This window comes from Haemorhous mexicanus, chromosome 3 (genome assembly GCF_027477595.1).
Source record: "Haemorhous mexicanus isolate bHaeMex1 chromosome 3, bHaeMex1.pri, whole genome shotgun sequence".
In the NCBI taxonomy this organism is placed as follows: Eukaryota; Metazoa; Chordata; class Aves; order Passeriformes; family Fringillidae; genus Haemorhous; species Haemorhous mexicanus.
In genome coordinates this window covers 29,417,981-29,444,609 of record NC_082343.1, presented here as the reverse complement: position 1 = coordinate 29,444,609, position 26,629 = coordinate 29,417,981, and the positions used below count along the sequence as shown (strand labels likewise).

The following is a 26,629-nucleotide window of genomic DNA, read 5'->3' as shown; positions in this document are numbered from 1 at the left end:
TACAGTAGATGTGGTACTTGACTTTTTTTTTGTGATAGCACCTTCCAACCTGTCCTGTTATGGTGGCTGCAAAAGAGCTGTTCTAAACCCAGCCTTACTAAGCTAAATGAACAGGGAGTTTGGTGCTAAAAAAATACCAGAATCATGAGAAGTTTGTGTGTGTTTTAATTAAATGTAGAAGTTCTCTGAGAGGATTTCAAGATATAAATATATAGGTGTGTTTCTTCTGTTTCCCTCAGAGAGGCTGGGCTGGACATCTCCCTCCAGCAGAGGCAGCCGTGTTTTGGTGACTGCAGAACTGCTGCCACAAGACTCAGGCAGCTCTGAAGTTTGTAGTTCTGGAAGTCCCAGAGCTCTCTCCACCTGCAACATCTGCTTTGGCAAACCCTCACTCATATTAAGAAAATCTATGACATAGACTAAGAAAATCTATGTTTTCTGTAAATATACAAGTGCTGTATTTGTTATACTAAGATAGGCATAAGATACTTTTATATAGTGTTTCTAGTGGAACCTGGCAGCTGAATTGATTTTAAATAGTTATTTGAACTTACCTTTAAAACATACAAATCTTACTATAGGTGCAGAAGGGAAGTGTGAGGGGTTGTTTTACCTCACATGCCATTGCTCTCTAAAAGTTCCAGTTAGTGCGATGAACTTCTTACAAGAAAACATAAATGTATGTAAAGGAAAATCAGCATTTACAGTAGATGAAGGTTTTATTGAAGATTGTTGACATATCTGGAGACACTTTGGAATTTCCCAGATGATAACTGTGGCTTGAAATACCATTGCAATTACGGAATACCACCTATTCTATCAGGATTCAAAAACAACATCATAATCTTTATTGCAATGCCAGAAGTAGTCTTCGTCTGTAGTTTAATTTCATACTAAGTTTGAAGAAACTGGATAGGGTACAAATGATTTTTCTGACAACAGTGGGTTTATCTACTGGGAAGATTTTTGAATGATTAACAGTTGACTTTCAGATTTTAATATTTATTTCAGAGATGCATTTTAGTAGTGATTTAGTGTAACTGTGTTTTTATTTCCCAAAAACAATGCTGTGAGTCTTTTAAGAGCAAGTCTCTCTCTCTCTCTCTCTCTCTCTCTCTAGTATGCGTAATACATATGTCTATATATGAAGGGAAACTGAAGGTGGAAGTTGGTTGACTAGCCCATCTCTCCCATTTCAAATTTTGCCTGCTTGACATAATTTTACTTGGATCTGTTTGTTTTCAGGAGCAGCTGATTAATACTCTAAATACTGTGTAGGAGCCTGTAAAGCTTTGTGCAATGCTGCAGGGAGCTACCGCCTGATACAGGGTTTGGTCATCAGTGTCAGTGCTCTAAAATGTGATTTTCACCATTTTTCTGTTTCCTGATCTTGCAGAAAACCTGTCACCTGCTGGCCTTCCTTTTATTCACCTCCATCCTCCACAAACTTTAATTATTCTTAATGCCTCTGTACATGGCATACCCATCTGTTGTGAGTTCTGCAATTAAATCTTAATTAAATGGGATTAAACACTGACTGGAGCAGACTTCCATCTACAAAAATTGGAGGAAATAAAAATCTGAAGGCATCAACAAAGGCTGTTCTACTAGATTTGAACATTGAGGTGCTTTTCATAGCAAATACCACGGAAGAGTTTTGGGTGGAATTTTGAGTTTGCTGCCTCTTATTGGTAACAAACAAACAATGTGTCTTTGCCTCTGAACTGCATTCGACTCTTGCTGGCAAAACCTTCAGCCTCTGGAACTCTGAACTGTGTATCATCATTCCAAAAATAATATTCATTCTTAGCCTCTTGTATTGTGAAAGTAACTCCTTCTCCCAAAACAGTATCTTTATACAGCACATACAGGAACAATTAGAAGCATATCATAAGTATGGTGGGAGGGGTTGGGAATACAACCAGTGGTCAGAACTGACTTTGTGGTGTTGCTTATTATTTTTGTGTGTGTGTTGGTTTTTACCTGTGTTCTCCACTGAGGTGTCTCTAACAAAATGTGAAGCTTTTTTGGCTTTTACACCAAGTCTGGTGAACAAAAAACAGTTGTCTGTTTTCCAATGAAGTACTGATCCTCAAGAACAGCGAGTGTAGCAGCCTAAGCATCATGAGATTAAGGAAGCTTTTGCATCTCTGACTATTCAGGTTCAGCAGTGGCAATATTAAGTTCCTGAAATTATGGAGGCTAAAATTCTTAGTCTAATTTGCTGTTGTACAGTAAAATTCACTGATGATTTGTCTTCTGATAGTAAAGGCAGTAAAGCTGTGTGATCTGTGAAGGAAGAATGACTAAATTCATTGCATACTTTTTAACCAGTAAAAATGATAGTCATCAGGTAAATCTTACGTGACTATTTGGTCTTACACCTATACCACAAATTAAAAAAGAAGAAATAAAAAGAGGATTACTCATTTTCCTGTGGAGCTATTGGACTTCTGTTGGCAGTTCTGAATGTTTGCTGTAGTTTAATATGGCTCTAAGCAGGAGATTTCAGGAGTGGCATAAAAAACAAGCCTCTGACTGGAATTTTGGGATATAAATTGGTGGATTTGGAGAGAGGTCTGATGGGTTTGGGTTTTTGTGGTTTTTTTAAAAGTCTTAGGATAGAATAGCCATCCATCTCCTGACTTTCATGATTAAGGTGATAAACACTTGTGCTTTTGTTTCATTGCAATCCCTTCAGTTGTCACAGAACATAATTTTGGTTAAGAACTTACCAGAGTCCAAATAATTTAAAACTGCTTCTCTTGGGAGTGCTTTCAAGTGATGGTTTTAGAAAACTAGTTGATGGGAGATGGTTTTGAAATCTAGGGTTATCAGAGTGTCTTCAATCCTGTAAAATATCAAAATGGGGTGGGTGGGGGGGTTTAGCTTAAACAAAACAGAAGTTGTGTCAATTCAACAAAACAGTCAATCACAAATACACTGGTATAAGAGGAAACTTTGCTGTTAAACTCAAGTGGAACTGTATTCTGAAAGGCTTTTAGGATACTCTAGTCCATTTAGCAGAAAAATACATTGTACTATACCTGTAGTTACAGACTGAGGCCTTATTCTGAGCAGAAAAACTGAGTGACTTTCCTGGTTTGTATTGTTATTATTGTTGTTGTTGTTTTGTTTGGATAATATTTTTTATTTCTTTCTGTGACTGGTAAAGAATTCAGAACACTTATAACTAAGTATCTGGTGCTGACAGTGACTTTGAATAAGAACGGGTTTACTTTACATGTGTTGTATTAACTGTGAAAGAAACCTTTTCCCAATAGTCACAGACAATCTGTAAGGTGCATCAAACACTCAATGAAGGAATGTTCTACTTGTCTCCTACTTGGAATAGTTACTTCATAAGGATGTAATATATCTCAGCTTGAGTTTAATCTGCTGTATCTGCTCAAGGAATTTAGCTAAAATCTGCTGTGAAAGGGAACAAGCAGTATTCAGCTGTAGTTGCTACCAATTTCCAACCATAAGTATCAGCACACCCCCTTTGAATAGGGCAATATGATTTTAAGCAATAAATTTAACGATATTTCTTGGTTCCTGAAACTTTTCAAGGTGATGATTCTTTGATATTTTAGTAGGGAAACCATTGTGGGAGATCTTATGGTATAGCATTAATCATCTTATGAAGACTAAGATGTATCACTTCTCTGAGCATCAGAGCATTCATTGCTGCTTCAGTGGCTTTCTTATGTAAAATATTGATATTACTTAGATAAATAAATGCAAACCAATGTAATATTTTTCCATGAATAAAGAGGGAGATAGCACACCCATATATCATAAGATAGAGCCAGCTTAGGACATTGATTTTCAACATCAGGTATTATTGTTCTAAATGTCAATTCCCTGTAAAGAGAGGACAACAAATAATCTTTAAAATACTTAGTTACAAGTCATTATTAAGTGTTACTATTGTGTAGACCACATTAAGGAATAGGATCACACTTCCAAAAAACAAAAGTCTTACATTTTGGAGAAGACAGAGGTCATGTTTCAGGGGTAGACATGTATCTAATTTTAAGAGGTTCTGTGTGTTAAGGAAATTCAAGCAGGAGATAATGTCCATAGTCAGGCCATTACTTGGGGCTTTCTGTTGAAATGAGGTCACACATAGGCTCCTACATGTACCAAAGTTTTGATTTGCCTTAGGAGTTTTGTTGTTTTGCTGTTTATTCTAAAAAGAAACTGCCTCCTTTCAAATGGATGTATATAATATTTCTGCTTGGTTGCTCAGCCTATTGCAGTTATTGAAGTCTCTTGAGCAGCCCAGCCAGAGCAATTTTGGGGGAAAAAATGTTCATACTGTCACTTTCTATCATTTCTAGACCAATAAAATTAAAAACATCTCTAGTACAGTATAATAATATAGGAAAAGCACTTAGTATTGATTTTAGGGACATTTACCATTAAATAAAGCTTTTATTTTAATGTTAAAGAATATTATACTTTCCGTAAGTATTTCCAAATGGCCCATTGTGCTAAAAGAATAGATTGTAGGGTATTTGCAGGATCAGAAATTTTTGTGTCTGTTGAAAAGCTAACAGTGTAATTTTGATGGTATTTGAGAAATGTCTCAGACTGTGACCTGTGATACTTTGAAAGAAATTTTCATTAAATATTAAATGATGTTGCAGAGATATTTTAGAACTTGAAAAGGGTTTTTTATGGTGCACTTTTTTTTTTATATGCTTCCTAGAATTGGCCTTATACCTGTTGTAAGCCATAGAAATTATTTGGAAGTAGCTAATAATGTCTGTATAGCTGTTAAATTCATCCACAGCCATTAAAATACCCTAACAGTGGACACTCCCATTTTGCTGTTCTCACCTATTTAAAAAGTGCATCTTGGAAAATGATTATATTCTCTTGTTTCTGTGGTACTAGGGATCCAATATTTTGTATTCTTAAGTTGATTTTACTCCCAATGAGGCTGGTGGTGCTCACTTTTTTTCAATAAGCCCTACCTAGATGAAATTTAAAGATAAATAGTGCAACCATTAAATCAAAACATATTTCAGCTTTGGTCCTTTTGTCTAACATGCTGTATTCCCTTTCATATTTGCATCATCAGCAGATTTCACAAAGCATCATTTCTTTTCCATCATCAGTCTTTCAATAAAATGTGAAGTATTATTCCAGCAGCAGAAAACCGAGTCAGGTCATTCTTCCTGGATGAAGCAAGATGTAAACTAATCCTTTTTTGAAACTTGCTTTCCATTCAAGTCTGCACATACCTGATAGTAGATAATTTATATCTAAATTATGTCTTTCTAGATTGCTTCTCATGATACTCTCACAAGAAGTTGCAAAAACCTTTCTAAGGCAAAGACAGGACAAGATAGATATGTTTCTTCCTTTTGATTTGAAAGGACAGCTATCTAGTTTCTGTAGTAATACTGAAAAAATATGGTGTATTCTTGCTGAATCAGTGTAGGCTGTTAACTGCATGTGGCTCTTAATTGTATCTGCCTTAGATTCTAGCTGCACATACGTGGTTTGCTTATGTTTTCTAGTATTTTTGTGGAAACTCTATTTAAGTTAATTGATCTATAGTTTCATGGTTGCTTCTTTCTGAGGAAGCTACATGCAGGCACAAATTTGACTGTAGTAAGTGTAGCTCACTGAATATCAACAGTCTGAAGTTAGTGCATATGCTTTCCATAACTTGCAAGTGCAAAGAGGGGAAGAGACTGTAGAGCCAGGACCTGAGAGAAATGGCTCTCTGAACCCTTTGGAGTATGTGAGTGAAAATTAAGATTGTTCCATTTGCCCTGATGCCTCTTGTGCAGTGGGAGAGATAGCGCTGCAGGAGTTAGGATGTTGTTTCTGACAAGGTGGGATCAGAATTTTGGACACTTTTCTGGCCTACCCATCTTACTTCTTTTGGCTGTGTGTATAGCCCAGTAAATATGGGTTTTGCTTCAATATGTTGTCAGTGGTGTGTATTAGAGGTCTACCAGTGATCTTATATGTAGGTTAAGTCAAGTTATTTTACCTTTGTCTGCCCTTCTTATCACTTACTGATTTTTCTATAATTGATCAGGATGGCTTTGATTTTTAGGTGGCTTGCAACAATTGTGCTGGGGCTATGTACAGTTCCCATTAATGTTAGGCTGGAAAGAAGATTCAGGGCTATCAAGATCCCTAAAACCAAAAAGCAATGAACTTCTAAGGGCTTCCAGTGTTTTTGCTCCTGGTACTCATCATATGCCCAGCAGCCCCACATTCCTCCCAGTGAAACAATGTATGTCCCTGTTTCATCTTTTGCAGCTGAAATTTTGAGATTTTTTTATTTGCAATAATTTTGATCTGTGACTTAAAAGCTATAAAAAAGTTGATTATCTCTGGCCCAAGCACTAAACAGTTTTCCAGTGGCTTTTCTATTCATGAAGTGCTCACTTGCCACCATGAGGCCCGGCTGCTGTTCCAGTGCTCCAGATAAACAGGAGAGTCACAGACCAAAAAAGATAACATGCTCAGTTGTTATAGCCTCAGGTAGCTGATTCTGCATATTGCCCTCTTGAGGGCTACTGTGAGACTTTTCCACAAGGAAAACCTTTATTGTTATGATAGGTAAAAAATTAATAAATGTTAGTGGCTTAAAATTAAGATTGATCCCAGTTATATGGGTGGCAAGGATAGGGAGCAGGTAACGCTGTCACTGTGACATACAGAGTTGTGACTTGCAAAATTGTATACAAAGTAGAGAACTTGATGGGTTTGACTGACTAATTGAGAGCATTCTGATTACACATTCAAACCAGAGCATTTTGCATGTATGTTTTCTTTTTAAAATGGGAGAGAGTTGGCACAAATCCTAACATTTCTCATGCTACGGTAAGAACTTCTGATCAAAAGAGAGTGGGCCTCCTGCATCTTTCCCACTTTTTCTTCTTTCTCAGAATCATAAGGATGAGTATTTCTAGTAGTCACAATATCCTTGCTATTAGTCATTTGTATCCTGTAGAATAATGTTAGTGTTTGCTACCATCTGTAACTGCTTAGCACATTCTTTCTTATCTTCATTTTTAGCTGTACATCCTTGACCCCTGGACCCAGCTGTGATCGTTTTAAACTACATATCCCTTATGCAGGAGAAACACTCAAATGTAAGTTAAAAAATCTTGCAACTGCATCTTGGCTTTTCTTTCAGTGTTCCATGTCCCACTAATTTTCCAGTGTGTCTGTCTAACTTTGTGAGTTTTGAGATACATGTCTTTGTTTTCTCCTAACGCTTCAGTTCCAAGAACACGCAACCATCAGGAACATGTAATATTTAAGATAAGTTTAAAGGCTTCTGTGAGACTACAGTTTTGAAAAATGAGTTCTAAAAGCCAAAAGTCACAACCTGGTATTTCTAATAAAATGTTATGACTAAGATAATCTCATGACCATTTTTAGATTCATTTATAAGTTGTATATGTTTTGTGTTGTTTCTTTGTGTCTCTTTTAGGAATAATTCTTTATTAAGCTCCGATAAAAGATGTTAGTCTGCTATTTTATTAGGTATCTTTAAACAATGACTGGTATCATTGACCAGATCAGAGAAATGTGAATTTGATTTCTCTGATTTAGTGGTATTGTTAAATCATCTTTATGCTTAGAGAACCTGTAGGCAACTAGTTCATTTGCCCACTCTTAGTGTGTGTTCTGTCTTAGTTTGTGGTTTTTTTAAAAGGTTAAAAATAAAATTTACTTTTGTATATTTTTAGAAGGTAACATTTTCTAAACACTTGAACTGCTGAAAAATGATTGTGTTGTTTTTATTTCTAACAACTGAAAAATGAGAGAGGATGAAGAATTTCAGATAAAGTAAAATTGAAGGCTTGGCATTTATAGTTTTAGGACAACTCTGATAAAGCCATGCCTAGAGTACTATATCCAGTTCTGGTCTGCCTATTACTAGAGCAACGTGGACATATGTAGGGGGATAGAATATGAGAAAATAAAGATAGTGTAGAAAGTAATCTTACCCCTAAGGAGTTGCAGCTGGGCCAGTTATCAAAGATTAGGAACTGGCCTGACTTTAACAGGCCACTGCTGAACCCAGTGAGAAGAAGAGTGCTATTAAAGAGTGGGTTGGCAGGTTGAGAAGGGAGTTGGAGTCAGTTGGCTACTTTGTAAAGAAGGAAGAGTCAGTGCTCTGAAGAGCTGCTCACGAGAAACCCCAAGAAGGTATGAAACTTGTGTGATAAGGCGATAACAGTATGGAGCCCCTGCAAGAAGATGACAACAGACATACTGCAGTGAGTACAGCAAAAGACTACAAAAATGATCAAGAACTGGAGGATTTGTTGTTTGAGGAGAGGCCAAAATAGTTGGGGCTTGTTAAGAAAAGAAGGCTGAGGGCAAATCTCACTAATGTTTATAAATAGCTGATGGGGATAAATAAAGAAGCCTGGCTCTTCTCAGTGGTGGTACTGAAGGGAAATGGTCACAAATTGAAATGTAGAAAATTCCATTCAAACACAATAAAAACTCTTTTGCGAGGGTGGTCAAAAAGTAGAACAGATTGTGCTCAGAGCTTGTGTATCTCCATCTTTGGGGCTGTTCAGAACCCAGCTGGGCATGACCCTGAACAATCATCCCTGTTTGCCCTGCTCTGAGCTGAGGGATTAGACTAGGCAGTCTCCAGTGGTGCTGTCCAGTCCTGGCTATGCTGTGAGTCTGTGAAAATGTGCTGTCTGGAGGAGCAGGTACTTGGTGTGAACAGAAAGGGTAAGCATTTAAAACACTGCTTTGATAGTATTGATTTAGACTGCATCATACACATGCTGTAGCTCTCCAAGATGTTTTTGTATTAAGAATTTTATTATATTACTTCTGCAGATTTTTTTCCTTTGGTTGTTTTTTTTTACAACGTGTCATGCACTCAAAGTCCTTATCCTTTATGAACAGAAACCAACACAATTAAGCTCCTTATGTTCTAGAAGTACATTAAGGCTTCCATTTGGCACCTGTAAGGGACGTTGTATTTCCCATAAGTAGATCTGGAAGCTTACTTAGGTGTTCAAGAGAGGATCCAGGCTCATATATCAGCCTACTATAGCTATTTTGACTTTTCTAAATGTATTAAAGTATGGCTCAAGAGGATTATCAATTATTTTTTCTCACAGAATAAAATTGGAAGATTTAAGTCCTAGCTAGTAATTATTTTAAGACAAAAGAAGTGGTTCTGCATTTGTTCAGAAGTCTCGTGAGTAATAGCTGTATTGTATGAAGCCAACTGCCCTCCCAGGTAGGGCAGTTTTTTTATTTTAAAAATTGTTAAAATGTGTAATAAACTTAACCTGTTGAATCTTGATGTGTTCTGTAATGTGTAGTAGATTCCACTTCAGTCTTGTTTGATGACTATGATCAAGTTGAAATATGTTTCACTGAATGGCATGCTTTATAGAGTGCTATCATGTTCTATGGGACCATCTTATCTTATACAGGGCCGTGTTTGTACATTCTGAGAGATGTAAGTCTTATTTCAAGTAGAGGCTGAAGATGTTCCTGATTCATAAAGGAAAATGGATAGACTATGCTGACATGCCAGTGCACAGACATAAAGACTATATTCATGTATTAAATTACTGTAGTCCAGTTAAAGTACCTAGAAATATGATTATGGAACATGCATTAAATTTCAGTATCAAGAAATCTGGGTTTTTTTTCTCCAGTGTTCTTATATTTTTTATATCATATACACAATTTAAATGAAAAAAACCTACAGAGCATGTTATGTATTTTAACAAAGACAACTTAAAATGCTGTAAACAAGTGTATCTTTTTCAGAGGTGTCTAATAATAGCTGTGAATTCAAGTAATAATAATCCTCCACATTTCAGTGTTACATATTTGAAAATGCTGTGAATCATTAAGTCTCACAGCATGTGGAATAAATAGCGATGTGAACAGATTCAAGAAAGCTTTAATAATTTTGTGTTTAGATCTGTAACGATGGCAGGGGAAGACAGCCATAGTGTGCAAACAGAGATGTGTAGATACTTTATTGTAGGCTGTTGCTAGATATGTTATCTTTCAAGGGCAGAATATTTCTGCAAAGGAAAATTGCGAAATCTGCCAGAATAAAAAGATTGGCTGAACGCGTTCAGGATCTCCAGTGTATGGGTTCAGATGTGGTACCAAATAGAGGCTGAAGTGTGTAGTTCCTTTGTGGTTTGTCTTACATCCTCTTTGCAACAGATTAGGTCTTTGCATATCATCAATCATAACCGCTGCCACTGCACAGGCACCCTTGTAGCAATGCCAGTGTGCTGGAAACTGTTGGTGTGCAGCTTTAGGGAAGTGTAACTGCACAATGCAATCCTGTTTTCCAAAAGACCAGAAAGTTCACAGCTTCTCAACAAAGGAGAACGTGTACTTGCAGACAAGGCTAACTACCTGTAGTGTACAATAATTGTTTTGTAAACTTCGGTAGGAGCAAACATGTTGCAACTTCAGAGTGGCTTGTTGGCTGTGTAATGGGCTTTTTTTAAGATGTCACATTCACCTTAGGTTTGCTTGTATGCAGAGCTGCTGGAATGTTACACTGAAGAGTTACTCAGCTCCAGCCAGGGACCTTGGAGATACCCAGAATTTTATACTGGGGAAAATACAATGCCAGTGTTCAAGATAAACTAGTTTGTCGCACTAATTGTCTTCCATCGCACTTCAAGTCATGTTTTCAGGAAGGCACTTTTATTTTATTTTCTTCTGTAAGGGAAATAATTTTTTTAATTTGTTTTCATGGTGGGAATATTTAGAAAACTTGAGCCTCGTCTTCCTTGACTGTCATTTGAAATGTGAGATGGTTGTATTGTTTTTATTAGTTCATCCAGTACTCAATGTTGTTGCATGAAACTCCATGCTTTTCTCTGTATTTGAGTTTTTCAGAGTGCTTAATTGGAGTTTTAATTTCAGGAAGACTGTCTATAATACCCTGTAAGAGATTGAATCTGTGTTTCTAGAACAAAACTACCTTCGGGTAGTATGCAGAGGTATCCTTTATTACTAACTGGACCACAGTATCTGCTTAGAAAAGTTCAGTATCCTTTTTGATGAAGTTTTTGTGTATTTTGAGGTGAAGTGTTCCATAACTCTTGCAGATGTTTTAGTCTTAGTTGATAAAACATCAATGCAGATATTAGCGGAAATTGTCAGAATAAGCAGAGTTATAAGCTGCAATAGTCTTTATAATTAAAACATGCCATTTAGAATCAAATTACGATTTTTTCCCAGAAATCCTTGGAATATCTTGGGTTTGGCTTTTCTTTTTCACTCAAGTTTTCATTGCTGCTTGCTAGGGAATCTGACCTTTTTTTTTTTTTTTTTGCTTCTGCTCTTCACATTTTCTTTTTCAGGCACTGATGCCTCCTTCCCTCTCTGACCTTGAGTGCTGTCATCTGGAATTTCACAGTGATTGAACAATGAGTTGCCCTTGCAATGCTACTGTTCTCTGTGGCCTCTTGAACTCTAGTATTTTCATCTTCTGTCTGATTTTTACTGTTTTTATGTGCGTGGATTATGGCTCTGGGTTCTACTGCCACCATATTGGTTTCCTTGATCCTGAAGAATGTTTCTTTTGTCTCATTTGGAGCTTAGTTTTTAAATTTTTGCTTCTGATTTTTGTTTGTTGGATTATTACTCTTTTTGGTTATGGGCCTTAAAGAAGGAAATCAGTCTTGATGCCTAACCAGTCTAAGAATGTTGCCCATAATACGTGGTACAAAATTTCGTCTGTTTTTATTCCTGTGATGGAACGCTTTCAGTAATTTTATCCAGTCTTCTTGTGGATTTCTGTTTTAAGGAAGTAATTAAGAACAAACAAAAAGATAAATGTAGGGAGCAGCGCGATCTTATTACCCCTTTAAAGGCGGCTTTGCCAAGTAATTTGCTAAACACTTGTTTATTGTGCCAGTAAACAATTGTAAAAATGATTTTTGAAGCTGCTGTGAGATTTAAGATTCTCATAAGTATGTTGCTGCAATGCATGTGTTAGTGTTTTTTGCGCCATTAGGTTATTTTACACAGGCTGTATTTAGGTTGAGGCTCTTACAGGAAGGACTTCCTGGTTGCTGTAATTCAGATTATACTAAGGTGTTATCCTTGCCTGTGTGATAAATGTCTTTTTTTAGGGTCATGCAACTTACCAAAGATTTTTCCAGGCAATATGTTTTCTGAAGTTTGGCTGAGTCTTGCTTTAGGTGGCAGGAGTAATAAATCTTTTTCTCTCAGTAGCCTGTTTGTTATCTAATGAGAATGTCAAGAGAGAGTCTAATCTTATACTTATTTCTTCTTTGAATACAAAGTTTACAACAGTATTTCCCCCTTTAAAATAATCACTTTTCTCTTACTTGGGTTCTTTGTTCACTTTTTTTTTATGTTCTGGACTTCTCTTGAGCAAGTAAATTACAGAAGATTTTGCAGTTTTTAGTCCTAGTGTATTTCTTCATCAAGAGAAGTGTCCTTAGAAGTATCTATGTACAAGTGTGGACTTAAAGAGACTTAAAAGATTTTACATTAGGCCTCCACAGTGGTATTGCCATAATGCCTTGGTACCTTGCTCTTTCCTCCTTTTTTCACCTGTTTGGGCTGCACATACTAGTGATGGTCTCAGATCCATTTGCTTGAATCTATCTTTTGACTTTACCTTTCCTTTTCTCACCTACCCAGTGTTTCTGTTTTAATTTCTTCAGTGTTGCCTGGCTTTAATTTCTACCAGTATCTTATCCCATCTTGAATTATCTGTTGTTCTCATCTTTGTCCACTTCAATTCTAGTACTAAGATTTCTGAGAATGCAGTTGCCCAGCTACAGAATTACAAGTTACTGAGATTGTCTTGATGCCTTCTTGCTCAGCTTGAGATCCAGTTTACTTAATGACACTCCATTTTTACAGTTTTTCCCACTTTACAAAATAACATACTTTCTGTAGTCTTACAGCTCTATTTTTTTTTTCTCCTACAGCAACAAAAATGACCCACACCTGCACCCCTTTTGTCCAAGAATGAAAATAACACCCTGCAAATTCATCCTATATATTTCCTTTTCCTGTTGGAAAAGTGGGACTTGATTCACTAACCTAGCTAGAGGTGTCTTAACTCTGAGGTTCCCAAGAATACCTTGCTTGGCCTTTTCAGCTTCTGACTCACAGGGTTTTTCCTCTGAAAACCATGTACTATTAGCTGCTGTAAATGTGCCCTGAGGCATCTCAAATGAGACTAAACAACTTGGTTTAATCAGCTGCACCAAGTTCATGGAGACTTGGTCTTCCACAGCCTTGCGTGCAGTGGAATAGCTAGAATTTCTTCTGGGCTGTCGCAGAGGTGCTGAGAAGTTGGTTTGTTTTTTTCTAATGCAATCAAATATTTTTTTTTTAAATTGTCCCTCTATTATGAGCTGATTTTTTGAGTCTTTAAGTTGACTTTTCTGCCTTTCCTTTTCTGATATCTCGATTTGCACATCACATCAGAAATTAAGCTCAAAAACACCCTGAATTTGACAGCAGAATAGCCTGTTAGCATCAATACCACAGCAAAATAGAATTACTCATGTCTCTTTTTTCAGTAGTAGTAGTTATGTATTTAACAAGTTTTATTGTAATTTCAGGAACTAATCTTTCTTGCCAACCAATTAGGAAAGGGTTCTATAGGTGTTAGATTACTGTTTTTGACTTAAAGCCTGCAGAACAAATTCTTTAGCATGGAATCCAGTAACAAGGATTCCAGGTAGGTCTGCATTTAGTTAATTTAAATCCTTTCATACTTCTGACTGCACTGACTTAGTATCTTGGTTGCAGTGAGTGACTGATTACTTTTATATTTGTAAAGACAATAAAACTGGCTGGTTTAGGTAAGAATTTGTTTATAGAAGAGACTGATCAGTGGTTCTTGTCTACAGTTGGCATGGATTCTAGAAGAGGCAGGTTGAACTTTGAATTGATGAATAATATAATTCTACTGGTTTTTCCTTTTTAATACTCAACAAGAGCCCTTTCTGTATTTTCCCAGAACTGATTCTGCACATAGTTTGGTCTCTTGTTTCATCAATTGCCTTATTGTCTGTGAATGCATTTTGTGATCAAGTTGCACTTGCATTTCTTAAAAGCCAAATGGGTTGATCTCTTTCATGGCAAATTCCATTCAAATTGGTCTTATTCTAGGTTGCAGTGGCCACACGTTTATTCTACATACTTAGTGCTGATTTAGAAATTCTTGGTGTCAGAAGAAAGTGAAGCATATAGATATGTTTTCAGAAGTAGAGTTTGGGAAGTTAACTGGTGGACTGCTTCCTAATTTTGCTGCTCTTGGTTAAACAGGGATGTTAATGCTGTGGAACTCCTAGCATAACATTTTTCAGTACTACAAATATATAGTATGGTTTAAAAAAGAAGAAAAATACACCAAAAATGAAGTTAGCAGGAGAGGAAGAACTGGATAGGCCAGTGGAAAGTGATTGTAGGGCTTTTAGAAATTTCTCCTTTTCTTGCTGAGATATACCTGTCTTACTTGTCGTCAATTCTTATTCCTCTGTTGATTTGCTTATGCATTTTGATAGATGAGAAAAGAGCAGACCATGTGAGTTTTAAAAGAAATTATAGATTTAAGTATTAATATTTCTATCTTTTTGCCTGTGGGGAGCAAATTAACTTTTCTTTTGAAGTTCTGTGAAGTAAAACATTTCAACATTTAATGCTGCTTGCCTGAAGAGAAAGAAAGGAAGAGAAAGTAATATTTTTGGATAATTGGAAATGTAATTCCATCAAAGTAATTATTGGCTGGTATATCTACAACAATGAGGAGTGTGAAGGTTTTGCTTGCCTTGCTCTTACCCTGGAACAGTCATGGTCAGTAGTACTGTGGAGCACCACACAGCTGGCCTTCCATCAAGAGGAAAAGGACAAATAGAGTTGAAACATATGCAAAACTAGAAACTTGTGCTGGAGATGCAAGGAAAAGGGTATTTATGTCATTTGGGTGAGCAGAGCAGAGAATGCAGGACTGTATTGATTTTTTCATTTTTTTTTCCCCTCCAAGGTTAGAATGGTAAATGTTCACAAACTCTAAGCACAGCAATTTTGCAAATGACTTTATTGGTTAAAAGTGTTCATTTTAGTTACCCCAGTTATATTTGAAGAGGGAAAGCCACAGATAATATCATGTAAGCATTAAATATAGTACTTGTTATAAAAATGGCTGTTTCTAGTAGGTCAAGGCAAACTGTTAACTTGTGATTCAAAACATTTAGCACCTTATATTTTGTAAGCTTACTGCAGAGGCTAGTGTTAATATTTATGTGAAATAAAACCAGATTTGCGTTGGCTGTTGTGATTGTTTAAATACCTTTTATTGGAGCGTAATGAAGCATGTTTTATTTACACGTCACAGCCCTGCCAAGCAAACTGATAACTGCAGTTTTAGTTTCTCTGGGTTTTGATATTTAACAAGAGCAAAACTCAGCTTTAGGATGGATCCTCTTAATCTGTGTCTGATTTGTTACCGTGTGGTTTTGCTGCTGTGACTTAGGAAAATAGCTCATGCTCATAGCTGCAAATAGGGCAAACACCTTTGTTGGTGCCTAAGCCTTTTAGGGTCAAAGGTGTTACCTTTTCTGTTCTAGTATGTAAATTAAGCAAGACATAAGTGAGACTGTATGGAAGGGGAGAGCACAGAACAGAAAAGTTGGAGAGACTGGGGTGATGTGTGTGGATGTCTGATATGGTTAAAAAAAGGGTTCTTTTTTCATTTGTTTTAGGAAATAGTTGAACATCTTTGGATTCATGGAAGAAGTGAGACTTAATAGAATAAGATTTGACAGAGGGAATGGTTTTTTTCATTTTTAAATATGTTAAAAATTTGTTCTAAGGTCAAATCTTTAATACTAAGATGCTGTCTTTAACTTCCAGAATGAAAGTCACTGATGATAGAAAATCGCTGCTCTTTTCTAACTGTTAACATTGAAGTGGAAACAACATTTTGTTCTGTACTTCTTTGTCTCCATTAAATTGTCAGCCAGCCTGTGTGAGGTTTGATTGTAGCAGAATAAATTAAGGTTTACATTTGGCTAAAAGCTTATGGTACTGAAGGAAGGAGGGCATAAAGGATACATTTCTGTTCAGTTAGAACATAAGAGCAATGGCATCATTTTTCATTTCCGTAGGGTTGTAGAATATTTTGAGTATGGTCTCAGCAATAGTGTTTTGTAAATGTATCATTAGCAGGCACTGAACTACTAGTTTTATTTATTCTGAAGCCTGGAGAACCTATGTAGCTATATAAAATGTGGCCTTTTGGAAATTGAATACACTATAGGAAAAATAATCTTGATATACACATTGGCATTAATATTGATATATTTGGTCTCAAAGTGACTTGTATTTAAATGACTTGGGAATTTGGATTTGAGGCATGTTAATCCTGGACAAATAGAAGCAATTTTAGAAATTATAAATAATTATGAGTAACAGAAAATCACATATCACAGTGTTAATTTTTACTCTGGATTCTGTCCGTTCTACCTGAATAATTCCTTGGTATCAGTAGGTCATGAACACTTTTAAAATTCAAATATCTGCATAGTTGGTCATTCACTGTGGATAAGGACTCATAATGCCACTGATATTTAGTCAAAGAAGGGATCTGACAGAAGGTTCAAAGAACAAATGTGAGCATGTGTGAGATAGGTAATAGATTGGTTTGTCCAGCTGCAACATGATGTACCTGACCTCGGTGTGACCACACATCACAGCTGAGTGGTCAGAAGAGGGTGCCATGTCCAAATGTCCCTGATCCCCCAGCATGAATCATTGCCTGGCATGTGCAGCTGACCTGAACCCCAAATTGTCCAAGTTTACCACCTAGCATGTTAAAGTCTTAATGCAAAATTTAATTTACTGTTACATTGAGCACTGCATATAATGGTGTTCTGGGAGCTGCTGTGAGTTCATTCTGTGAAAGGAAAGAGTTTGTGCCTACTTGAACCTCCAAGGTGCACCTACTGCCGCAGCTTTGCTGAGGTTCACCCCTTACTGTGCAGCTCGTAGAGGTGGATGTGGTTTATTGCCAATCTCACTACTCAAACAGAGTCTTGAAGCTGCCTCGTGATGTAGGGTTCTGTAACAGTTTTTCACTTCTCAAGTATGGAGGTGTAACATCAAAAATACGCTGTTATTTTGATCCTTCTTTTAGTCTAAGCAGCTTTTTTTAGTATGTGTGTAGTTGGAGTGCAGCTCTTAAGTGAGTTGAGCAGTAGATATATCTTATCTACTCTGTTTTACCAGCTCTGTTAAAGGAGGGATGCAGAGAATGAAAAGTATGCAGCTAGCACCTGCAGGATGAAAAGTGTGTGCTAAAAGAGTTACTGAGCATCACCTAGGACCATGGCAGAAGCATAGGTACAGTCCTTTCCTTTGGAGTGGCATTGGGCTGCCTAAGTCATGGGCCAGGCTTTAACATTGTGCTGTTTTCTGAGTTACTCATAAATAATATTCATGCCCCTTTAAAAACTGAGGAAAAGGTGAATCTCCTTCAGTACATAACCTCAAGTTCACTGCTCTTTATGTAGAAATTGATGAGGTTGTTGAAAGGAGCCATACATGACATTTTAATTGCAGTAAATATCAAGAAAAGTGTTGTGTCTTGGTGGTGTAGGAACTACCCAACCTAGTAAACATCAACTTTTTTGAATTCTTCAGTGCTGTATTATGGTTTAGGCTAATCTAGTAATTATTTTTTCTTACTTAATATAGATGCATTTCCTGTTGCAATTGTATGCCTTTTCCTCCAGGACTGGTGCACGTTTCATTCATTTAAATGAAATTTAACTGAAATGAAAGGTTTTATTTTTATTTTGAGTGTGTTGGGAATTTTAGCTGGCAGACCTCTGCTATTTTCTGCACCCCATACTTACAAGTGCTCCTGACAGCTGTGAAAGAAAGGGGGGAGTACGGGCAGGAGAAACCCACACTGTGCTCTACTCGCCGCATGATCAGTGAGTTTGTGATTTGGAGCCGTACTGTAAAGAATACCTACCCCAGAATGGACACTGGCTGCTTGCTCATGAGCCTTCATCCCCTGCAATTAATCTTCATGGCATCCTTGCTTCCAGTTAAGGCCAAGTTTACAGAATATCCACAATTAAAGCTGTCATGTTAAATGCCTTGAGATGGTGACATCATTGAGCCGGCAATGTGGCTTTGCAAGATTTGTTCACCTAATGCTTTTCTCCAGTTCTGTATTCACAGTTTTTTAAGAAATAAAAAGTGGTGTAACTTTCTCTGTACAGAATTGTTTATAAGGATTGCTATGCTGGTTTTACTTTGCTGTGTGGATTTTAGATGAGTTGTAACACATAGTAGGCAGTCTTTTTTTCTAATGTCTCCTTCCTCATAAATCTGTTTTATGGAAAAGCTCAGTTATTTTTTCATATTGTCATAAAGAATGATGGGGAGGTAGACAAGTAAGGCTAGAAACATTTATTTTTATCTTTAATTTTTTTTCTTGAACAGTGGGTGGGTTTTTTGAAAGCTCAGATGCATAGACCACCTCTTGATCTATATGAACTCTGAAGTATGTGTACTAGTGAAATACTAGAACCCAAATTTCTTTTAATTGCATATCTTGTGACACTGGCAAGATAAGAGCTCAGTGCCAAACTGTGATGAAGTCTTATATTTTCAGTTAATTTTTATCTCTCCATTTAAATGTGCAATACTGCATTTCTCTTGGCCAGAATTTGGGTAGTTGGAATGGTTCCTATTGAACTGTGTATTCTTCCTTCTAAGAGTTGGCAGTGGTGAGGAGAAGAGAGCGAGGAAGTGCTACTAATTTTTAAAAGCTCTGGTATTTTGAAAGTCATGATCTTTAGTAGTTCGCAATTGACTTTTAACAGACAAAACACAGCCATCTAAATATGGTACTTTTTATTAAAACAAGATCACTTTTCTAACTCAGTGTTTTGAGGCAACCCTCAATAGTGTTTGAATTACCATTTGAGATACAAAGCAATAATGTATTTCATGTTTCATTGCTTGCAGAGGAGGAAGAAGTTGCGCTTCAGGAATTTGACTTCATCCCCCAAAACATCTGATGCTTATCTTGGATGTGAATTTTTGTAAAAATTATATGGATATATACACTAAATATATGTAATATAGCTGTCAAATTCTGTGTTTAAAAATGTGTGTTGTATGTGATTATTTTATTTTTTATTTATAAGCACATATATAAAAGTGCAAATAATGTTTCCATTTATTGCTTTTCAGGGGATATCATTTTTAATGCTCACTATCCTGACCTGCCACCAGATTTTATCTTTGGAGAGGATGCTGAGTTTTTGCCAGATCCTTCTGCCTTGCATGTAAGTACTTTGCTGTTTGAGAACCTTATGCCTTGCAGAGAGACTTTGCTTTTTTAGAGTAGCTTCAGGAGCAGGAATTTTATAACAATGCAAAATAAAAAAGAAGCACATCTTTTATCACGCTGGTATTTTGAGTGTAAACACACTGCTTTCTAAAGTGATTTGAAGTTGAATTTACTGCTTTCTAAAGTTGAATTTAAAGTTAAAATGAGGGGGAAGGAGGAGGGGGCACAAATTTTAAAACATTTTAATCAAGACAATATTATCAATATTATTTCCTTTAGTTACTTAGAATATCTGTAAAAATATGTCTAATAGCTGACCATTTTAAATTATCTGTCTCAGAAAAAAAAGTTCATAAATTTAAAAGCATTTATCTGTAAAATAAAGTTGTGTAATTTGGTGTCGCATTGTTGATTTTTGTTTTCTGTTGAGGAAGGATGTATCGAGTTAATATGTTATGGGAACCACTGCATTAAAGAAAACAATGTGCTCATGTGTGTTAAGGTTATCTTGACAAAGAAATTACTTTCTAAAAGATGGGAGAATGAGAAATTAATGAGAAAATACTTTTGTACAGCCTTATTACTACAGAAGGAGAAGCATCACAACCTGAAACCAAGCATTTTGTTCACTAGTCACAGTGAGCCTCAAGTATTAAAGCCTCGTTTGAAGAAGCTATCAGTGCTTATGCTTTTACAATACTTCTACCTCTCAAAACTTACTAGCAGTTGCTAATGAGACAGTGCAGAGCCCTCGCCTGCAGCTCCTCTTGTGCTTTGTGAGCACATCTCCAGAGGTCCCCAAAGGAAGGTGGTGGCTGTCATGCTGTGGTACGGGTGTCATGATGAAGGTTGAACATGTCCTTGATGTGGGACATGACAAATACTGGGTTTTGGTTTTACCTTTCACTTCATAGTAGGTTATACACAAAGATCAGAAAAATAGGTTTTAATAATTATTTTTAGCATACCTAATAGAACTTTTAAAAGGTGAATGTCATATTTCTTTTCTTCTCCTGGTTACTTTTCTGTTAAGCTCACAAACTCCTTTGGGTAGGAGGCATGGTGCTGATGAACAGCAATTTCCTTACATTACTTTATAGAAAAGGTTTTTCTTTCTATGGCATTTCTAGTATTGTTTTCACACTCCTTTATTTACCAATTTTATTTTCCACTTTTTCTCATTTGTTTCACAACCTTTACAATCATACAACCTCTTGAGAAGTGTTCACATTAGCAACTACTTTTTATAGTTGATATTAAAAGACGAGAAGCACCTTTCCACCTTACTGGAAAACAGAAATTAATAACAAGTTGCAAATGATATATAAAATAATTTGGGGCATCTTGCAGAAATGCTGTTCAGATGGAGAAGCTTGCTGAGAAGTGGTATGGTGCCATATTTCTCATGTGAAAAGAAGTCACTAACAGTTGTGATCTACAGGAAAAACCTGCAAAGATAAAAACCTTATTTTTCTTTCTTTCTGACATTGTTCATTAATGATGCTTTTTTTGGGAGTATTGCTTTTCTTCTGCCTAATCACAGAAAAAAATTCTTGTCTTTTTTGTTGGAAAGCAACTTGGAAGAGCCATTTGCTTCTTGATACATAATGAGATATTAACCAGCCTATTAGGAAGTAATTAGAACAAACCAAAGAAGAAATCTGCATGCCAACAGTGTTCCTTTGGTCATTATGCCTTGCTGAAACATTCACTATGTAAATGTAACCTTCAGTTTGTTCTGATGGTATTGGAGGATGTTATTCCTACCTTGCAGCTGTGGTCTACATAGTGTTCCTTTAGTTTTGCATTCACTTTTTAAAGTTCCATATGGTTTGTAGATTTTTTTTCCTTAAAATGTTGCATCAACAATAACTTGCTTATTGTGCTAAGTCTTTGAATAGCTCCCTTTTTCCACAAATGTGAAAGCTGTTTAGTGAGGATAATTTTAATTGAATGCTAAGATATTAGCAGAATTCTTAAATATGTTAACATAGCTGTCTACTGACTAGAAGTCAAATACTGATTAGCACATTGACCATAATTCAGTGCTCTTAATCTTAGGTAGTCTTCAAATACTTCTGATGCAACAGTTCCTGGCAATCCAAAGACAATCTACCATGCACAAAAGCATGTAGATGTTATTCAATGAGGAGCACAGTCTCAAAGTAAGCAATATGTGCCATCAGATCTGTGGGAATTCTGACATTGAGCCTGTATGCACTGGTCTCATCTGTCTGAGTGTCTTGTTTTTTAAGAAGTCATCACATGTTGTTAGATGGCTTGAGTCAGGCATTATGCTTAGCATGAAAGGAGAACCAGGTACTCCAGATTCCTCAAGCTTGTGTGGCTCTAATGGAGGCTGTCAGTAGGCATCCCCAAAGACATTTGAATGGCTGTGTTGCAGATTGTTTCAGTTTCCATGGCCATGGGCAGAGCTTTCAGTTAGGTTTTCATCTGAGCATGGTAATAGCTTCAGTTAAGCAGCTGTTAGCCAGACAGCTAAAGCAAGATTCCTGAAATAGTGCATTCTAAAAAGTGAGTGCTGTAGAGGAATAGTTCATGTTTTGGGTTGGTGTTGGGTTTTTTTTTTTTTTTTTTTGCTGGAGAATTCCTGAATGATTAGACCAGTATTTCAGCAGTAGAGCAATGTGTTGAGCACTCTTGTTTTATAAGCAGGGCTAATGCTTTCTTGAATGGATACTGCAATTGCAGAATCAAGTTGAAAATGCTCATTGAAATTAAGCTTTGCTTTTGTGTCTTGCACAAACATTAAAGTCACTTGGATTTAAAACTCAGCTTGAATCTCAAGTTCAGCACTGCAAAGTATGTGCTTCATTACATGTCTTACCAGTAGTGGTCACTCTGCCGGTCACAGGGTCTAATTGTGTGCATGCTGATCTTGCCAATGATGTCAGCATTGCAGAGTGCTTCAACAGTAGGGCAAGTGGTCCTTTTGGTTTGTTGTACAGTTTTAATTACAGTTGGGGGGATAAATTCTTTAGGTTGGTGGTGCTGTTCATGCTCAAAGAGTTATTAAAAAGAAACATTTTTACATTTTATTGTGGTTAAGAATGTTTTCCTATCAAATGTATTTGATACTTGCATGTATAGTATGCATAAATAAAATCAGCTTCTCAGAATGTAAATAGGAAAGTTCTTTCCTGCTCTAGTATTTATTCATTTTGGATGACAAGTATTAGAAATGTATTTTAAAAACAACCTATGATTCACTCCGTTCTGATTAAAAATTCAGTTGGCACACAACAAGATTAGTGATTGTGTACGGATGAGATTAATTTGGAGCTCATTACCATGACGCCAGTTTGAGTAACAAGAATTGTTTGTTATGTTAGCCTAGTTGATTGTTAATGTGAGCCAGTTAATAGCTGAAGTGCTTATTCAAAATGTTAACCCCATTTTTCCAATGATTTTGAATTATCTTCTGTTTGGCAAAGAGGCTACAATAGAAGTATAAGCAAGGTAACTGTCAGTTCAAGGAAATGGGTATCTTAGTATTCTTCTTCAGGTCTCCAGCTAGTCTTGCCAGAATTATTCTGCCCACCCATTGCTATCAAAAAGGCTTCAATAGCCTTAATGGGAATGGAATCAAGAGGACCTGAGCATTTCCTGAAGCCTAGTAAGTGCTGAATGTGTCCTTGAGGGCTAGTATATAGCATATTCCTTGTGGGAATACTTAGTGCTGCGTTTGCATGGGAGAAAGATGTCATCACAGACTTTCAGAGAATAAGCTGCTGCAGTTCTCATGCCCATACCTAGCATTGGGAGGATTGTTTTCCCTTGTGTAATTGTTGATACTGAGTACAGATTCCAGACACTGTGGAGTTAATTCATCTCATTGTGCTACTCAAGTGTATTGGCTGTCACACTCTATATCTTGTGTAGACCAATGTTTGTTTTTAAGTTCTTGTATTTGTGCTTATTAGACTCATTTGGCTATATGAGAACTATCGTGAAGGTTGTATTTTTTTATGTGTCTCTATTCAAAGTCTTAATCATTATTTCTGTTGGTTGCTGAGTTAGCTTTTAATGGGTAGTGAAGAGATCCTTTAAATATCCCTCTCTTCCATTAATTTTTATTTATTTACTCAGGTGCATGAGACACATGTTTAACGGCGTCAGTTGTCCCCCTGTTCACAGTAGCTCTAAAAAAGCTCAATACCCCTTATTTTAACTAATGCTGTTTGAACTATTTTGTTCTAAAAGGTCTGTCAGTTGTATTGTTAGCAAGGATTCAGCTGTTATGTGTTCTAGTGTGAGAGCCCCCCATAAGGGCAATGAGTTCACTGGTTTTGGAGTGTGATTTTAAAATATAAAGCCACAGCAGTGGGTTCTGCTTGTCTGAGAAATGCATGGTTGAGTTCAACCTCTTTAACTCTTTTGTGTGCTCTATTTCAAATGGCAGCAGCAGATTTCATTCTTGGACCCCCTAACCTGCTGCTCTTGTAATGAAAGCCTTAAATTACTTCAGCTTCAGTTGAACTTGGGGAGTTTAAGTGAAACAGAATGCAGAATTGGATCCTTCAATTCATTAGAAGGTTTTTTTTCTTTATTTTGAACTACTTTATATTCCCATTTATTGTGTTCATTTTTCAGTCTTGACTTTATATGTCAATATATGTTTTTATTATTTATAATCCCATGTTATTTAACATTTAATTTTCTGAAACAAGCATTAATTCTGAAACCTTTTTATTCCTGTCCCTCTCTATTGATCCTACTTATTTGTATATATGGGGAATGCAGGTATGCATGCACTCATGTGTGTATATGTGTGTATATATGTGTATATATATATATATATATATATATATGCATGTAGTCACTGCAGTCTTGCTGAAGTTTTTCTGGTATTGATAGGGAATGGGAAAAAAAAATCACATTTTATACCATCAGAGAAGTAATTTATTCAGGAACTTTGCCGAGGACTTTTTGACTGGTATTGTTGGCCCTTACAGTATAGATTTTTGTTCACATTTTTGAAAATAGAGATATACCAGTGCAGCATTCCTTTTAAAGCCAGATTTGAAATAATATAATTTTTAATGTATTTTGATCTGGTTTTGGTGTCTGAGCTCCAAACGCTGTTCCTCAGGGAATCACAAAATCACAGAATAGTTAGGGTTGGAAGGGCCCTCTGCAGATGATCTGATTCAGCCCCTCTCTCAAGTTGCAAAAGTACTGGATTTAAAATGAGAGATCCCCAAAAGAGGATTCTGGCTGGGAATCCTCTCCTGGCGTAGCCTGGCCAGCTTGACTGCCGCATGTGTGAGGCCAGCATTCAGGAGGTCCTTCTGAGAAGTCACAGGGTGCTGAGAGCAAGTGCTAGGATTATCTGTGCAGACGTGTGGTAAAGATGGTGGCTATGCAGTCCAGCAGGAGGAGTTCAAGAGGATGACAGGAAAGGTTTTCCTCTCATCTTTCCATCTTTGAGTCTATCAAAACCTTTCTACACTTGGAAATTATTCATCTTTCTCCTTGTTTTAGTCTTCTTAATTTCTCTTGCAGCCTTTCATTTTTGTCTTTTTTGTCTAGAGTTGTTAGTATTTATAGGGCTGAGAGATGGTTAGCCACATTGTATTACTCTGCCATTTTCTATTCATGTGTAGTCATTGCATATATTTACCTCACTTTCTTTTTGCCAAACTTCAGCATTTCCTAGCACAGTTTATAAGACATGGCTTTCAAACTCAAAGCATAAGCAGAAGAGAATGCTGAGGTTTAAAGTTGTGCTTTACTTAATTGCAGCATTTTGTCTCGACTTTTCACCTAGTGAATCCAGAAATTAAAAAAAAAAAAGAAAAATCTATAATTTGATAATACTTTTTTAATTTTGAGGGAGCAAAATATCTGTTAAGCTAGGTAGTTTTGCTTTTCTTGCTTAAATCTTGCTGGTGTATAAGGCAAAATGAATTCCATTAATTTTGTAAAGGGCTCCAGGGGGAAACATTTCCTTTCATTTTTTGGCACAAGCTTCTCTGATAATGCAATTTCTCCCTAGAATATGAAAAAAATAGAGAATATTAGCTTTTAAAATATAGTATTTCAGCCCAGGAGAGAGTAGTTTTTGGAGAGCATTAGGAATGTGCATGGACATTTGACTGAAGGATGGCAAAGTGAGAGAAAATGGTTTTTTGCCATACTAAATAAAGCGCATGCAATGAAGGACTTCATCATTGTGCACTAGTAAAATAGGGGGAGAAAGCATTTTATGGTTTTCCATTTCTAGCATTGTTTTAGGAAAAAATAATTTTCGTTTGTCATATGAGTTCAACCATATTTTTCGTGGTTGTAGATTTAGATGGGCCAGAAGCTTGGACCAGAATAACAGGATGCTTAAATCTGAATGTAAAATGTTGAAAAAGGTGTTTAGGCTTGCATGTCTTTCCTTTGCAGGAAATACAGCCCTTGCTGGTGGTAAGGGTGGTATAATGAATTCCTGAAAATCATTCACTTTCGAGCCATAGCTCATACCAAATATATAAAGCTGGATATCCCAAGCCAGACACATATGAGAGCAGAACATCTTTTAGGTGGAAGTTTGGGAGTTCAATGATAATATGTTGGCATTTATAACTCTTTAATGTAAACCAGCAAAGTGGTAATGTACTTCTGACCATTTTTTGGTTCAGTTTATTAATGTATAATCATTCTTTACTTGAGCAGTGTTTTTTTAAAAATTGCGAGAAAAGCATTATCAGAAAAACTTGTGGAAAATGAAAGGACTCTGGCCCTTTTCTGTGGTGTTTCTGTCACAATACACTCTGCTTCCTTACAAGAACCCTATAAACAGTAAGAAATGGCATGTCTTGAAGGCAACAGCTCGTTAGCTTTGTAGAAACACGTTTACAAGGGGTTTGGGTAGGAGTGGGGGTTTTTTTGAGAGAAAAGACTGACTCTAGGACAGTCTTCCTGAATTGAGAATACATTGAAATTCTGTGTAGTATGCCCATTGAATTCACATTGATGTGCTGTTATAATTCATTTTTCTTTAGAGGAAGTTCGTCATTACTTATGCATATTCAAGTAGAAAAAACTTTTAAATTAACTGATTACAGAAGGACAGTTAGAAGTGGTCATTTAGTCTAATAATGCAGTTTTGCATTTGATTTAATTCTGGCTTGTGAATTGTGTTATAATTTATAATTGCACTTTTCTCCAATTAAATTAGTATAAGTTTGGTACCCTGAAGGTTCTTTCCTTCAGAAGAGATTGTTGGGGCAAAGAAATAAATGTCTTTGC

The 26,629-nt window shown here is 36.4% G+C and overlaps 1 protein-coding gene across 2 annotated transcripts in view; it reads left to right on the top strand.

The window, feature by feature from the left end:
• BABAM2 (BRISC and BRCA1 A complex member 2) overlaps positions 1-26,629 on the top strand; it is a 160,965-nt gene that overhangs the window by 13,692 nt on the left and 120,644 nt on the right. For both annotated transcript variants that reach the window (XM_059841228.1, XM_059841230.1), the window contains 2 exons: positions 7,054-7,130; positions 19,270-19,364. In XM_059841228.1, coding sequence (XP_059697211.1) covers positions 7,054-7,130; positions 19,270-19,364 — 172 coding nt within the window. The remainder of the gene's footprint in view (positions 1-7,053; positions 7,131-19,269; positions 19,365-26,629) is intronic.